Below are 17,701 nucleotides of genomic sequence, written 5' to 3' on the forward strand. Positions count from 1 at the left end.
ACTGGGATAACAGCTTACAAAGTGCTGATTTTCTGAATATATTAATTACTCTTACAATCAATAGGGAAACATCACCCCCTATGTAGAAAAAGAGTCAAATGGCATGAATAAGTAATTCATAAAAGAATACAAAAGCCAGTAAGTACCTAAAAAGACATGCAAAATTCTTAGAATATAACTGCAACTTAAACTTAAACCACTGGTTAAGTTTGGCTAAGACTGAGAATAACTAGTATCAGCTTAGAGTCAGGAAAGAGGCACTTTCATGCAATCCTGGTAGAATAAAATTCAGTCTTTCTATAAGGCAGTTTGATAACTGTGTCACATTTTAAATGGACATATACTGTGATCCAGCCAAACCAGTTTAAACCAAGTTTAACAATTGTAAATGACATACACACAGATAATTAACATGGTGTGGTGGGGAAAGTATGGGTATTGCAATCAACCAATCCTGATTGCTCTATTTACAAGTTGCATGACTGTGGACAAATTAACCCGGACTTTCTGAGCCTCACTTACTTCATCCTTAAAATGGGAATATAACATACCTCACTCATGTTTTTGTAATTATTAAACAAGATGAAATATAAAAAGCATCTAGCAATTCCTAACAAAATGTTACTTTTCAGCTCCTTGTACTGAAAACAGTAACTGCTGTTAGAAAGGTATGAACCAAGAACTGAAGGTAAAGCTTAGCTAAGTTGGAAAGGTAGGTCAGGATCATGAAAGTCTGGAACGCCAGGCTAAAATGCAAAAGTTTGCATTTTATTCAATAGATAAGCAGAATCCTTAAAAGACTGAAGCTTGATGTTACCTGTTTTGTCATCATAAGATGTATTAGGCAAAATAACTGGAGGCTGGAAACCCAATTAAAAGGCTACTTCAAATATCCAGGGAAGAAGTAACAATTGCCTGGAATAGGATGATGGCAAATATATGAGGAGAAGGATATAAAGGATAATGGGCATCACTTGACCACTGATTGCATATGAAAGGTAGGACAAACATGGTATCTACTCTGAAGTTTGTCTTAGACTTGGAAAATGGTTGTCTTGCCAATGGGTTTCAGCACTGGGCAAGTTCGCTATGGATTCAGTGTGACCAAAGAAATGACAGTAGAAATGTTCTTGGGGTGAAAGGGTTTATTACCCGGCTTGCTCTCCCGGTGGTAGGTCGAGCACTAGCGTCTCTGCCTCCACCCAGAGCACTGGGCCGAGCTCTCTATATAGCGCAATAATAGCTTATTGCCTAGGGTGTGGAAGCAGAAGCCTAGCTTCCAGTTTCAGGCCAGTTACATCATCAGGTGGTTTAAGACCAGTGAGAATCCTAGCCGATGGAACCCCAACTGCCCCACAATGGTGGTGCCATTAACAGAGCCTCAGAAATCAGGAGAACACAGCTTTGAAGATAAGTTGGTAAAATGGGTTTGAGATGAAGAAAATATATCCAAAAGGAAATCTATCAGCAAGCTAGAAATGTGCAACAAATTTAAGGAAAAAGACTAGCAATTTGAATTGGGAATCACTGGCATAGAGGTGAAGACCAAACCCATGGGAGGAGAGGAAATTGCCATGGGAGAGAACAGAGAAGAGAGAAGAGGATGGAAAACTGGGGGAATGCCTGCCCTCACAGAGATGGAGCAAGACAAGAAGTGGAGGAGGGGTCACAGGTAGATGAGACAGGACAGTGCAGAATCAAGAAAGTCAAAGGAACATTACATTTCAAGAAGAGGTCATCACAGTGTCTAATGCTGGAGAAGTCAGTAAGAATTAGGATTAATATAAGGGCACTGAACTGATGTTCCAGGAGTCAATGGCAGTTTAAATATAGCCAGGGGCAAAAACCTGATTACAGAAGGGGCCAAGGGTGTGGAGCACCAAGTTAAGGACATTCAGTCATAATGAGAGAAAACACAGTAATTGAACTGGCATATGGGATCAAGAAATTCAATACCTTAAAGTACCTTAGTGAGCCCAGTACAGAACAGAACAATGTAGAAGGTCAAGTTCTTGCTATTCATGAAGTTGTGTCAGGTGGATGCATAGTCATAATTGAGGATTTCTGAATGCTACCAGAAAACAAAGGGACAGAGACAGGGGTATTGTGGAGGAGGCTAGTTGAGATGGGCCTTTGTGGATGGGTAGGAAGTCTACAGGCATTTATGCACAGAAGGGCATCCCAGGAATGCAAAGCAGGTTCTGAAGGGGCAGTCTGGGCTCTGGAACAGTCAGTTTGTTAGGAGGGTGGGGCCACAAGGGCGGGGAAAACAATACTTCCCACGTAGAGAGGAAAGGAACCCGTCCAGAGGCAGAGACCCCAGATGGAGATGAGAGGACAGGCAGAGCCCCACTCCAAAGATTAGTGACTAGACTGGCCCGGGATAGGGAGGAGTATGGGTCCTTAACGATGCAGAGATGTTTCAGGAGCAAGGGAAAACATCATTTTCACATCAGCTTATAATGATTTGCGAAAGTGTGGGCAATTGCCCTCTACTTCGGAGAGATTGGAGAAGATTTAGTAGGTCATAAGGAACAAAAAAGGCTAATTTCATTTATCATATAAACTACTTTGTTCAAAAGAGTTATGGGGCTCCTTCCCACCTACTCCCCAAAAGAGGCATGTTAAATGCTTTAAAACACTATGGTAAATGTTTTAAATGCTCCTTTTAGTTATGTTTTGTCAGTTTGGATTTTCACATATGGGGTTTTCCTCAGAAAAATGCTCCATTATTGCTGAGTTCACAAAAGAAATGCAAATAAGCAAGTATTAGCTCTCTTTGCATTTATTCAAAGGTGTGGGTGAGACACTTTTAATGGATTCCAACCCAAGAAGGTTCCCTCCTGATGCATTTTTTCAAACAAAACAATTTCATTGACCTACTATCCCTTACCCTCCATCTCCCGCCCACCCATCTAAGGGGATATGCCCAGTATTACCTGAATGATTGTCCCAGAGGATGAGGATTCTTTATCTTCCTCCAAGTCTTTCTCATTCTTCCAAAATAAAGACCAAGACCCAGAAGATGGCTCTGCTTTCTTGTCTCCATTCTAACAGTAATCAATTGATTAGCAATGGGAAGTGATTTCCTACCATAATAACCAGCATCCATAACTCTTTTATTCAAAATTCAGCTCACCAGGCAGTATAATTGTAGCATTAATTCCACCTCTCCTTATTTTTCATCTCTTTCTCAGGCTAACTAAATCCTATGTCTCCAAATGTGCATGATCTACTTGAAGCCTAAAAAATATTCTTAAAAGTGGGGAGTCGGAATGAGGTATCATCACCTCACACCAGTTAGGATGGACAACATCCAAAAGACAAGGAAAAACAGGTGAGGATGCAGAGAAAGGGGAACCCTCCTACACTGCTGGTGGGAATGTAAATTTGTTTAGCCACTGTGGAAGCAATATGGAGGTTCCTCAAAAAACTAAAAATAGAAATACCATTTGACCCAGGAATTCCACCTCTAGAAATTTACCCAAAGAAAACAAGATCACCGATTCAAAAAGACATATGCACCCCTATGTTTATCACAGCACTGTTTACAATAGCCAAGACATGGAACAACCTAAGTGTCCATCAGTAGATGAATGGATAAAGTAGAGGTGGTACATATACACAATGGAATATTATTCAGCCATAAGAAGAAAACAAATCCTACCATTTGCAACAATATGGATGGAGCTAGAGGGTATTATGCTCAGTGAAATAAGTCAGGTGGAGAAAGACAAGTACCAAGTGATTTCACTCATCTGTGGAGTATAAGAACAAAGCAAGACTGAAGAAACAAAACAGCAGCAGAATCACAGACTCCAAGAAGGGACTAGCAGTTACCAAAGAGAAAGGGGTTGGGTGGGGTGGGTAGGAAGGGAGGGAGAAGGGGATTAAGGGGCATTATGATTAGCACACATAATGTAGGGGACTCACGGGGAAGGCAGCACAGGGAAGACAAGTAGTGACTCTACAGCACCTTACTATGCTGATGGACAATGACTGCAATGGGGTGTGTGGGGGGGAATTTGATAATCTGGGTGAATGTAGTAACCATAATGTTGCTCATGTGAAACCCTAATAAAAAAAAAGACAGTGTATCAATGATACCTTAATAAAAAAAAATTCACCTTTTCAAAATAAAATGTGGTGACCCATAGGAAAAAAAAAAGTGGGGAGTTGGCTCATGCGACACAAAGGAGATCTTTAAAACAGTGCTTTAGGAACTTAATCTGCTTTGGTAAATGTAAGTTATCTTTAAAACAGCAGCTTGATGAATATTTTGTTCTTGTTGTCAGAGACAGCCAATGAATATTAATTATAAACATATCAGGCCAGAGGCAAATACAGATTTCAAGTTAGAATCATACAGACACACACTTTTTTTTGGCCCTGGTACCTCATCCATTCTTACAATTCTGTTGTGAAAGGTCCTAATCAGGTTATGAAGTTGTCTGATGGTCGGAGTATATAGTAAACCTGTACTCTTTTCCTTGTCCTATTACTCAGTTCCACCATGTTCTAGTGAAACACTGTAACGGGATGTTCTGTGTGACAATGGAGCTGTTTACCAACAGCAGCAAGAGTCTGGTAGTTACACGTAGACATAAAACCTCTAAATTGCTACAATTTTCTTCCTGTTGGAACAAGACCTATTATACTTTCATTTTTACCATTGTCCTTGACAATGATGTTGAAGAAGCAATTCAAATATGAGAAAACCAAGTTCTGAAAGCACACCAGGAGTGACAAATAGCATATTCTCAAAACTTCAAGAAAGTACTCAGAAGGCAGGATACAAGAAAGAACTTCATCTTCTCCCTTATGCCAACAAGTGTGAGTAAATTACTTTACCCCATCTGGTGTGAAGTAGGTTTAGCTGCACTTAAGCAACACTAATAATCTAAGAGAACTGCTTTAATCACCCTTATGTCAGCACTAAGTTTAAACATCCTTGTTCCCATTCATTTTAAGATCTTCTCAGTGACCTTCTTTTAGAAATTTTGGTTCTAATAAACTTGAAGGAGAAAATCAGTTTCCTTACTTCACTTCTCAGCGAGCTGTCTTCAGCCTCTTCCTTCACTGCTGGCAGGAGAGACATGGAACCGGTTCTGTTCAACTGAAAGGCACAACATAAAGACACTTGCAGCCAGGCTGCCATTCACTATCACCAGGATCTTGGCCTCACTGCATTTTCACGGAGCTATTTTTTTACTCACTTTTTTTCACTCACTTTACATAAGCAACCTTCAGCTCAGCCAGCCAAATTATCACGACTGGGTCAAACCTTAAAGCCTTCCATTTGCATTGCCCTCTGTGGCCCCTCATCAGATCAAGAATGTGCTTCCCTGATGAATGTGGACTGAAGAGTGGGCTCAAATAGGTGCTGGGTGCATTTTTGAGTTTGCAATGTGCTGACTATTCAAAGGGAGGCTCCCACCCACCTGCCCCTGGAATTTCATAAGCACTGCCTTAAGTAATTCAGGCGTAAGAATTCTGGGTTAAGTCCAGAACAGACACACCCCACAGGTTTATATTCACTTGTGGGAAGTCTCAGGTGGAGTATTTCCACTTTTTAAAATTCCTTTACTATAGGCCATAGGCAGATGCCACAGGCTTTTCAGGTGAAAAATAGCACCAATTTAACACCCTTGCAGAATGTGGGACCAATATTAACCCAAAGTCATACCCACCTTCCACTCAGAAACATCTCTCTCAGCCACTCCATCTTCTGCTACTGCTCCAGCCGTCAGCATTTCTTTTTCTAACTCTTGCTGTTCTTGCTGTAAATGCTGGTGAAGGCTCAGTATGGCAGCTTTCAAGTCCACCAACAGGTCTTCTTTTTTCTGGTTCAAACCCTGAATCTGCTTTTCCAGATCTTCTCTCTCCCCCTGTGCAGAAAGAGTGTTTGCATTGCTTTGGTGCATCTGAGGCCCTGGCATGCCCCTAAGAGCCTGCAGCACTCAAGGCTGGCATGGGAGACAGGACTGTTCTCTGCTGTTCAGTCTGCAGAGCAGCAGCTAGTCTTGGCACAGGTTAGTTCTCTCCATCCTGGCTGCGTTTTCAAATGACCTGGGGAGGGTTTCTAAGCAACCTTACAGGATGCCTTAGCCTCACCTGACACCTAGCCAATCAACCTCTGGGGGTCAAGCTGAAGCTCATAAATTTCTAAGAAGCTCCACAGGTGACTGGTGTGCAGCCAGGATTGGGAGCCACCACTCCATTGGCCACAGGACTGACCAACCAGAATCCATAGGGTCAGGACCTGGGAACCTGCACTTTAATAAGCTCCAAAGGAGATCTGTAGGCAGACTAATATTCAGAAGCCATTAAGATAAAATAATGTGAGAAATCTCATTTTGTTCTTTGAAGCCTCTGCGTTATTACTGAATTTACTTTTTCTCATAGTCAAAGCTTCCTATCAAATTGGAATAAATAAACAAAGGTACCATGATGTGTAACTTACTTTGGGAATAAAGAACAGATAATTCCAAGCTTAATAATGTAACTTTAAAAGTCTGTATGATTGGTGTGTGGGAATAAAATTTCTTGTATATGGTGGAAATGCAGGTGCCCATTGCCTAAGATTATAGAATGACAGATTCCTAGATTTGTAAGAAATAGCAGGTATCACCTAGTCTAATATCCTCTTCTTCAGCCCCCTGTACGGCATCACTGGACCTCTGCTTGAGCTTTGCACTGAGAGCTACATCGAAAATAACCTGCTCATTTAAGCCACCTTCATGTGCTGGAATTTTGTTCCTAATAAACTCCTTATACCCCTTTTCTTTCTCTGTTCTAATTTCCGTTCTCTCCCTCCCTCCCTTCTACCCAACCAATCCATCCACTCTATAGATACAGAATTATAAGATCTTTGTTAACACAGAGAAATTTAACATGTCTTTACAAGTCCAGGAGAAAGCAGGTCATTTCTGTAGGGTGGCAGCTAGCTAGAGACAGAACACAGACCCAGACTTCCGGACACCCAGCCCCGTGGCTCTTTTGCTATTGCACGCATTCCGACACCAATACCCCTTACTGTCTGAACTCCAACTCCTTGTGATTGCTTTGGGAACTGGTAACTGAATTAAATCTGAGTTGGCTGTGCTGTGTACCATTTTCAGTAAGCACTGAATTCCAGAGGTAGAGTGCCTCCCAACAGACGTAGTGCAGACATTAGAGTAACACTTAAAAGCAAACGAAAGGTCTGCAGAGCTACCAGCATTATGGTGGCACAGCCAGGCACACAGTGGCCATTCGCAGCACCATTATCTGCGGACCTCTGAGGGTCCACACCCAGCAGGTCAAGGTCATTTTCACAGTGATACTTTTTAACTGTGTTGACATTTTTCACCATGTGATGATGACAAAAAAGCATTGTAAGCAAAACCACCAGAACTTTCTATGAATCAAGGCAAGGACAACAACTATTTTAGTAGTTACTAGTGTCTTCACTATCATGTACTTAACCATAAAAAAAGTCAGCTTCATTGAAGATTATCCTTGAGAAGAACATGACTTTTCCTATTCTGTGTGACAAAGCGGGATGCATGCATAAAGCACTTCTACGGCCACCAAAGTATGATGGTTGAGGAAAAGCATTTGTGTGATTATTTAAGCAGCAAGCTGAATTTCTTTTCACTTGGGAAAAAAACTGCTAAACTATATATAATTTATGTATATATAGTTACACACATGAACTATGTATCTATATACTGCATATATGTATATTGGATATGTACTATATAGAACATCTACACACTTAACGATTTTCCTGAAGACACAGATGTTCACATTAATGAATGTGAGTCTTTTAATATCAGCTACTGAACTGTGTCAGTATTTGGAAGATCTATATAACTAGTGAAATGGTATTTTCCAAATGACCAAGCACAATGTTATAAATTCATGCATGGCTAGAAGATCCATTCAAAGTACAAGACTGACCAGTGGATTTTAATGTACAAGTATCACAAGTTCATTGACATGGCTTTAGATTACTTTTAACGACTAACGTGTGAGTAACTTCTACTTGTTAAAGAGTTCAGAGAGTGTCCACAATTATTTCTATGTACATGTCTTTGAGGCACTGGATTGTTTTTATATACTTAAAACCACATACCTCGCTGGATGGAATGAAGAAGCCGGTGAGAATCAAACTATGTTCTAGTTAACCAGACAGTAAAGAGATTTGCAAAAATGTGAAACAGTGTCACTCTTCTCACTATATTTTCTTTTGGAAAATGTAATTTTTTTCACAAAATCCTATTATTTGTTTCAACACATAATGGGTTTGTTATTGCTATTTTAAATAAAGTAAAATATTTTTATGCCTTTGAGTTAAACTCCTTTTATAATGGTAGATACAGCTCATATAAAAAAATCTCTTTGAGGTCCTTAACTTTTCTAGTGTAAAGGGAGATCTGGTGTTTTTTACAATGCTGAGACTTTAGTATTGAGTCTGCCTTACTGAGTCTATCACTTAATGGCTGCGCTACCTTGGGTCCCTCTGTACTTCACTTAACCTAGTTTGGCTAGGTCTCACATTTAATCAAGTGGTGTGACTTGGCTTTGAATACTATAGCCAATTGCCTGCCTATATCAACTTGATGGCAGGAAAGAAGTAGCTCCCTACAATCCTTGGCATATAATCAGGCTTTTTGTTATAAAGTACTAAAGCAAAAAACAAGGACTAAAAAAAAAGCCCGTAGCATTAGAGGGTTAACATGCAAACCACTGCAACTAGGTCCACAGGACATTGTTAATTATAGCATATGGAAATACTGCTTCCAATAAGGAACTCTTCATTTTAACAGCGCTCAGGGTCTTTACCTCTAAAGCCCAACCAACCCACACTGCCTATTCCCTCCACCAGAAAGCTAGCCAGAAAATCAGATTGTCCAAACATTGTGTGTTACATCAACTTCTTTGGTACTAGAGCAACTTCAGACCAAAATGAGCTAAAAGCTAAAGCTAAGGACACTTGAAGGGCCTTCCATTAGGATAGTTATATAATCACCTATTTTATGAAACAGGAATGGAAAGTCAATGCACACATTAAATATACCTTCCACTGGAAGAAAGAAGTAGAAAATATACACACCATCACAAAGGGTTCTAGACACCAACAGCTTAGTATGGGACTGTTGAATGAACTATGGGTGAACGAATGAAGAACATACCTGGACTTGTGGCAGGCTGGCAGCTTGATGTGGTGGTGTATGTTCACTGGAGAACTCAGCTGAATTATTATTTAAGATGTGCTTCAAATTTTCAATGTCCTCATCACATTCATTAGTCTGTTTTATGACAATCTATAAAATAAACCCCCCAAAAGAAGAATCTTTATCATATTCTAAGGACTAGATTAATAGGGTGCTTTGAGGTCTACCCCTATGCTTATTCTGATCAATTACAGCAGCTATGCATCCAGTGACTGCAATGCTAATCATAGCCTAAATTTAGAGAACAATGTTTGCAATGGCACCTGACCTTGCTTTACCAGATGCCAGGGCACCTTGGGCAGTGCTTGAAGTATAAGTCTAATTAAACACACCTTTGATCTTATGTATTTCCAGTCTAGTGGGCTTACTCTGAGAAGCATTGTATGGCATGTTGACATAAAGTTGCTATGTTTTATGAAATTATTGATATGTCACATATGCCATTTTAAAATAGGCTACATGTGATGCTTTATACATAGAAAGGAGACATTACTGATTCAGAGTGGGAAGGGCATGTCATATGACAGATGATGGATTTTCCCGCTCCAACCACTCATCACCTGTGTCCTTTAGAATCAGTGATGTACATTTTGAGTAAGACAGTAAGGGTTTGAGAGTGGTTTGAGTTTGCAGAAAAAGGCAAAATTCCCAGAACAATACCTAGGAATCTAGTGTGAGGGGAGTAGGAGAGCTCAAACCTATTTGGGTACTAAATGATACAATGAAAGATTAAGAAACTGACTCCAAAAGATCTAGATACTGCCTTGGTATGCTTTACAACAAAGCAAAAAGCCTTTCTTTTAAACTACAAAGTTTCTGGCCAACACAGAATTCTTCCTTGTACTTTAATATTTAACCACAATTTTAACTGTAGGCAGGAAACAACTAACAGTTCACTGCACACACCTGTTCCCCAGCCCTCAATAATGAGCTGCATACAATTACTTCTCCCGAAAGTAATTTGTCTTGTTTCCCACAGCCAGGGCACTTAAGAATATCTGAAGTAGGAGTTAAAAGAAAAATACCACATTCTAATGATTTTCATTACCACTGCTTACTTGCTTTGAAATGTATGAGACGACATCTGATTTCCAACATAGTAAGATGGAAAATTTTAGCAGAACAGTTCGACATCAAACTTAGCACAAAATATAATTTCCTTTTCTATTTCCTCCCTTTCATCTTGTGAAGAACTTACTTTAAAACTTAGTTACAACTGTTATTTTCTTTTCATGACCAGGAGACCAATAAGAACAGGAAGATTAAAAATAATAGATCAACTCTTTCTTTTTCCTTCATTTTATATTACTGAAAAACAGTAGAATGCCAGATTTTTTTTTCTCTGCATGGGGGAAAAGACAGGAAATGACATCAACTGACCCACAGCCAAGGCAGAAAGACTGTATGAGCCAAGACTCAAAGCAGAGATTACTACATCCTTAAACCTGAGGACAGCACAGAGGTCACCTAAACGTGAATGAAATTTCAAGAGAAAAAGACAGCAGTTTTCTTCCTAAAACCAGGTGGTGGTCTGGAAAGAGTGAAAATAACCTTGTCTCCTACCCTGTTCCATCTAATCAGGAATAGCAGGCAGGAGTGGGGTCTACCAAGAAAGACAAAAGTCTGTGGAATTTAAGATTCTTTCAGCAACTTACTTTCTTGTGAGAGTGGTTGTTGATCTAGGAATACAAACCAAAGTAAAATATAATTTCAATCCAATAATTCCTGACTTGAAATGAGATCAAACAAAACATGGAGAAAAAAAAACACCCTGGAGAGAGGCTGAAAGATGTCATCAGTTAGAAGGAAAAGACCTGGATATGAAGGATCATACAAATTCTTAACCTATTTGTAAATAAAGGAATCTGGAGGCATTAACTCAGTGGTCTTCCAGCAAGTCATCTAAGTCTTGTGACCCTGGTCTCTTCATAGGTAAAAAGATAAAGTGCTTCTTCTACCTGTGTCATATGTTTGATCAAGAATAAGATGCTTAACAGTAATCAAGACAATTTGGGACTGGCACAAGAACAAAGCCACCGATCAATGGAATAGAATAGAGAGTCCAGATATAAACCCACACATATATGGCCAATTAATATATATGATAAAGAAGCTGTGGACATACAATGGAGAACAGACAGCCTCTTCAACAGCTGGTGTTGGCAAAACTGGACAGCTACATGCAAGAGAATGAAACTGGATTATTGTCTAACCATTCACAAAAGGAAACTCAAAATAGATCAAAGACCTGAATGTAAGTCATGAAACCATAAAACTCTTAGAAGAAAATATAGGCAAAACTCTCTTGAATATAAACATGAGCAAATTTTCATGAACATACCTCCTTGGGCAAGGCAAACAAAAGCAAAAATGAATAAGTGGGATTATAGCAAACTAAAAAGCTTCTGTATAGCAAAGGACACCATCAGCAGAACAAAAAGGCATCCCATAGTATGGGAGAATACATTCATAAATGACATATCTGATAAGGGGTTAACATCTAAAATATATAAAAAGCTCACATGCCTCAACACCCAAAAAGCAAATAACCTGATTAAAAAATGGGTAGAGGATCTGAATTGACACTTCTCCAAAGAAAAATTCAGATGGCCAATAGGCATATGAAAAGATGTTCCATATCACTAGTCATCAGGGTAATGCAAATTAAAACCACAAGGAGATATCACTTCACTTCACACCAGTTAGGATGGCCAACATCCAAAAGACAAGCAACAACACATGCTGGCAAGGATGTGAAGAAAGGGGAACCCTCCTACACTGTTGGTGGGAATGTAAACTAGTTAAACCATTGTGGAAGCAATATGGAGGTTCCTCAGAAAACTAAAAATAGAAATACGATTTGACCCAGGAATTCCACTCCTAGGAATTTACCCAAAGAAAACAAGATCACTGATTCAAAAAGACAGATGCACCCCTATGTTTATTGCAGCACTATTTACAATAGCCAAGACATAGAAGCAACCTAAGTGTCCATCAGTAGATGAATGGATAAAGAAGATGTGGTATATATACACAGTGGAATATTATTCAACCATAAGAAGAAAACAACTCCTACCATTTGCAACAACATGGATGGAGCTAGAGGGTATTATGCTCAGTGAAATAAGCCAGGCGGAGAAAGACAAGTACCAAATGATCTCATCTGTGGAGTATAAGAACAAAGAAAAAACTGAAGGAACAAAACAACAGCAAAAACACAGACTCCAAGAATGGACTAGCAGTTACCAAAGAGAAAGGGGTTGAGGAGTGTGGGTGGGAAGGGAAGGATACGGGGATTAAATGTATTATGATTAGAACATATAATATGGGGAGAGGGCATGGGGAAGGCAGTGTAGCACAGAGAAGACAAATGGTGACTTTATAGCATCTTAGTATGCTGATGGACAGTGACTGTAATGGGGTGTGGGGGGGGATTTGATAATAGTGGGGAATGTAGTAACCACAATGTTGCTTGTGTGAAACCTGAGCATAATATTGCATATCAATGATATCTTAATTAAAAAATAATAATAATAATTAAATTATTTAAAAAAGAATAGGATGATTAGCAGCCAAGTAACTGGATGCTATAGAGATGACTGTGGTGTTCATATGGCATGGGTCTGTCGGCGTCATGGAACTGCATATGCACTGCTGAGATTTCAATCTCTCTTCACAGCATTTTATTCATGTAGGTCTACAAAAATTGCAGAATGGAATTTAGGAGCCCATAACTGTGCTTTCATGTCTTCACCCAGAACAAGGAATAACAACTGAGAAAAATCACTTTAGCCCCAGTTAAACAAGATACTCTCTTACATCAAAAGCCACCTCCTGGATAATAATACTCAAGAGACCAAAAGGAATCAACACAGGCAGCATCTTACCGTCATGGGAGTTTGACCTACCCAACTGGTAAAAACTGAACACAAAACCAGCTTTTGCTGAACACTCTGATCCAGGAAGTTAGAGGTTGGCTGTCATCATAAACTGCTCACCTTTAATAATTCATTTTGTTCCTGAGTCACATTTTCCAATACTTTTATATCTTGTGAAAGCTGATTTATCCGCTGCAACACTGGAAGAGGTTTCATTCCTGTCTGGGGTAACCTCAGTTCCACTTGGTAAGACACTATTTCAGCAATAGTTTTCTTCATGGGACGTATATTTTCAAGTATGACCTTAATTATATCAGATAAGCATGGTACATAAATATGAAAAAATTGTCATTGCTAAACCTACACAAAGTTAAAACACTGTATAATTGAGTTTTTAATCTATAGTTTTGATTTTTAAAACATTTCCTCAGCTCAGATTACAAAGAACTATTCTATCACTTGGGATCCGGTTGTTGAAGGTCTCAGGAGAGACTGCCTGGGGCAAAAGCAACCCCCAGCACTCAGTCCCATGCTTGGGGGGCGCTTCCCTTCCTTTGCTCTCTCCCTCCACTCTCCAGGGAACTATTCTGCTTTGTGTATGGTCACCAGGCAGAGAGCTATGTAAGGGCAGGTACTGCACCTGATTCACTTCCGTAGTAAGCGCACCAGGCATGAGGCTCTCCACCTAGGGGGCCCTCAAAAAATGCTTATTGGACTAAACAGAACTGACCTACCAAATTTCTTAAGTCCCGAAAGTGTAATTATATTTTGCGTTAATGATACCTGATCCACAGAAATCTGAACTTACATGATCAACAAATGAGAAGATACTGTTCACTTATACTAAGTACTTCAGGGGTGACTGTTTCACCTAATCCTCACAACTACCCTGGGTGGTAGGTATCTGAACTCATAAGTAAGGAAATTGTGTTCACAGAAGTTAGAGGACCCAGGTGAGGTTAGGGTGGAAGAGTAGAGCTGGGATTAGAACCCGGGTCTACCTGATCCCAAAGCACACGCTCCTCACCCGTAGGCTGAAGGGGAGTCAACACCTGGGTGCTATTTGGTATGTCCCAGTTCCTGTGCTAAAGGCTCTATATACATTATAATCATCCCACATCACTACCGCAATACAATGCAGGGATATGAGAGCCAATCAAAGAATCTTAACCAATTGATTAAAATCACACATTAAGTGGCATCGCTAGGGCTGGAACCCTGTTCTCCTGACTTAGAGGCTCAAGCTCTTGGACTACTAAAACACTTGGATTTGACTTGAAGGCAAAACTTCCAAACTTTGATATTTTCAGAAGAAATTAAGTGAAAAAATAACCTACAGGAAAATTATCCTTATATAGCTAACACAGTATGATTTAAAATACAGTATTTATAATCATTCATATCTATTTCCCAACTTTATTCTATTACTCTAGCAAGACTTTTTTTTTTTTCGAGAGGGCATCTCTCATATTTATTGATCAAATGGTTGTTAACAACAATAAAATTCTGTATAGGAGAGTCAATGCTCAATGCACAATCATTAATGCACCCCAAGCCTAATTCTCGTCAGTCTCCAATCTTCTGAAGCATAACGAACAAGTTCTTACATGGTGAACAAATTCTTACATAGTGAATAAGTTCTTACATGGTGAACAGTACAAGGGCAGTCATCACAGAAACTTTCAGTTTTGATCACGCATTATGAACTATAAACAATCAGGTCAAATATGAATATTCGTTTGATTTTTATACTTATATGTGGATCCCACATTTCTCCCTTTATTATTATTATTATTTTTATTTTTAATAAAATGTCTAGCACAACTTTTTAGTCACATCATATTATTACGTATTTCAAAATAAATGCAATAGTATGAGAAAATACTTTAATAATGATCCATGCTTACCTCCCCATGCCTGAGATGTTCTTCAGGTGAAAAATCAAATATTTCTTTTGATAACAGGATAGTTTTGATTTTTAAAACTTTTTTCTCCATTGATTTTACTTCGGTTTCAATAGCAACCACATCCTAAAATTTTGGAAACAAAAAAGACAACACAGTTTATATTGTACATTAATAATCTAGTAAACACAATTTATTGCCATTCATCTATTTGCATATTTAACCAAAATATATTTGCTACATATTCTTCTTAAAAACTAACCAAGTGCTGCTACACAGACAATGTTGTTTTCAATGAAAATGTTATTCTCTTAATAGCATGCCATACTATACAGCATTGTTCATACCTTGTTAAAAAATATAACTTTTACATGACTTGTTATGTGACTCTACCTTATATGGCCAATTTTCAATTACTTCTACTATGAGAACAAAAGCAGTATGCGCCTGATTCAATTTGCAAGTAAGTTCTCAATTATATGCACACAAACACTTTAGATATACCTTTGGAATGTGTTTGAACACTTGAATACAAGTGGCTCTAGCATTTTTAAAATTCCCACCACTTTAAGTAAAGTGATAGTTACTCTCGGGGAAAAAAACACAGAAAGAGCTGGAAAATTGGCAGGCTTTTCTTGCTAGTCTCCAAATGAGCTGTTGCCATGCAGTTACTCAATTACTTTATAACTGACTCAGATTAACTTAGACAATAGATCATTTGTCTGGTGGTTATTCTGTCATCAATATCAATCTCTAGAACCTGGCCAAGAACATTGAGTGAAAACGGGACAATATGTGTTCTAAAAGCTACATACTGAGGTTCTCTCACTGTCAGATGTTCTTCGGACTTACGACTTTAAGAGCTGGATGCAGATACACTGTAGCTATAAAAAGGTACAGTAATAATGAAGGGAACAGAAAAAACTACACAGAAATATACTGAGGATTTCAAATTATAACAGTTTAGAGCCATTAAATACAGTACAAACATAACTTTATAAGCAAATGAAGCAGTAAATACTGCAATTTTCTAGTGATATCTTCAAATTGTAAGTTAAATTATATCAGGTTATTTTCAGTACCTTCTATTTAGAAAGGTATATGCAAGCATCTAATATTTTTTAGGGTAATTTCCATAAAAAATGGTAGAAGAATTGAAAAACTTTGGAATAAGTTTCAATAACCAAGAATATTTAGCAATTATTATTCCTTGAAGTTACATAAGTGTGGTAACGAAGTGTTACAAAAGGTAAATAACAGAGAAACGAAAGGTAAGTAATGAGGACTAACTCCGCTCTGTGACTCTACCCTTAAATGCCTCATATGCTTCATGCTAAAATAAAATTACTTAAAACTCCAGTGGCTGGCACACAGCAGCCCTCAATAAATATCTATTATTGGTGAACAACCTAGGAGATATATCTGTTTTAATTTCCTCTTTGCTAATCTGTACCTTTTCATCAATGGTATCTCCTCTCTGACAAAGGAAAACAATGAACTTACTTGATCAGGATTCTTCCTTTTAAATAGACCAACCACTTCTGGACTGAGAATGGGGATATGATTTTTTGTTGTATTTTAAAAAGTAAAGTAGAATATAACTTAAGAAATAACATAAATGAAAAATAGATCAGTGTGTCTTCATATACTTATGAGTTTGATTAGCAGTGTAATTCACTGAATGAAATACAAATTAAAAGAAATGACATCATTTTATTTTTTTTGAGACCCAGTGATATTTAATGTTTCACTAACATCACACCAGTAATAACTGGCAGAGTTATACACAAAAAATAAATCTAATTAATTGTACCTTCTCTCTGCCCTTCCTCCTTCCTTCCCTTTCTCCCCCTTTTCCTCATTATTTTTGTTTTATTTTTTCTACCATCTTTTTTTTCTTTCTTTTTTCTTTTGGTTGGGGGGGAGGGTATTTTTAAAAACACCATGTATGGAGTACAGTAAATACCAGAAAGGTTAAAGTAAAATATGATGATAAGCACTGTATACTTTCTGCCACACTCATAGGTACCATTTACTTACTAGCAAAATACGTGTTTTCTCCTTTTTCACACCACACCTAAGCCAATTGTATCAGAAATTTTGAAACTGATTCTAAAATTGCCACTGGCCCAGCAACACATACTTGATGTGATCTGGAGACCCCAAAAACCTCTGGAATATTCATTGGCTTTTAATCTGCCAAATTTCTAAAACCCCACAGGATCAGTAACAGCAATAAAGAGGGCAATGTTACGACACTATATTACCACATTTTAATAAAGTTAATCCCCCAACTTACTGTTAATTCATTTAAACAAAGACTTCATGATGCCTCTTATCTTTTTTTACTTTCCCTCTCTGAATTTATTATTACTAGAGCTACAACATTTAATGCCATCTGGATATAACTTGTGATTTCTCAAATTTCTCTTGTTTTCTGCATTTATCTATGTACTCCTGAAGTCATTAAATACTTTAGTTCCAAGATGGCTTTCAATAAACAGACTTAGTAATATTTGGGAGCCTATTAGTCAATATACTAGAACAGTAAATTTACCAGAGCAATTTATAACAAGAGTGAAAATTTTATCATTTAACTATAAAAATAACATCATACTATGTATTTTCCTCAACTTTTTCCAAATTGGAAAAATGTTCATATACTTTAACCTTTTTCCAAAGTCTTATCTTGGTACAG

The 17,701-nt window shown here is 38.2% G+C and overlaps 1 protein-coding gene across 11 annotated transcripts in view; it reads right to left on the minus strand.

Annotated features, from left to right (window-relative positions):
- Window positions 1-17,701, minus strand: part of SYNE2 (spectrin repeat containing nuclear envelope protein 2) — a 313,786-nt gene that overhangs the window by 91,776 nt on the left and 204,309 nt on the right. For 10 of the 11 annotated variants that reach the window (XM_073242275.1, XM_073242277.1, XM_073242279.1 and 7 more), the window contains 6 exons: window positions 15,007-15,129; window positions 13,220-13,402; window positions 9,180-9,311; window positions 5,691-5,888; window positions 5,042-5,116; window positions 2,940-3,050 (listed from right to left, as the gene is read on the minus strand). In XM_073242275.1, coding sequence (XP_073098376.1) covers window positions 2,940-3,050; window positions 5,042-5,116; window positions 5,691-5,888; window positions 9,180-9,311; window positions 13,220-13,402; window positions 15,007-15,129 — 822 coding nt within the window. Of the gene's footprint in view, window positions 1-2,939; window positions 3,051-5,041; window positions 5,117-5,216; window positions 5,371-5,690; window positions 5,889-9,179; window positions 9,312-13,219; window positions 13,403-15,006; window positions 15,130-17,701 lie in introns of those variants that run through there. The other variant, XM_037006547.2, reaches the window with a different exon arrangement.

The sequence above is a fragment of the Manis javanica genome, chromosome 8 (assembly GCF_040802235.1).
Source record: "Manis javanica isolate MJ-LG chromosome 8, MJ_LKY, whole genome shotgun sequence".
Classification (NCBI taxonomy): Eukaryota; Metazoa; Chordata; class Mammalia; order Pholidota; family Manidae; genus Manis; species Manis javanica.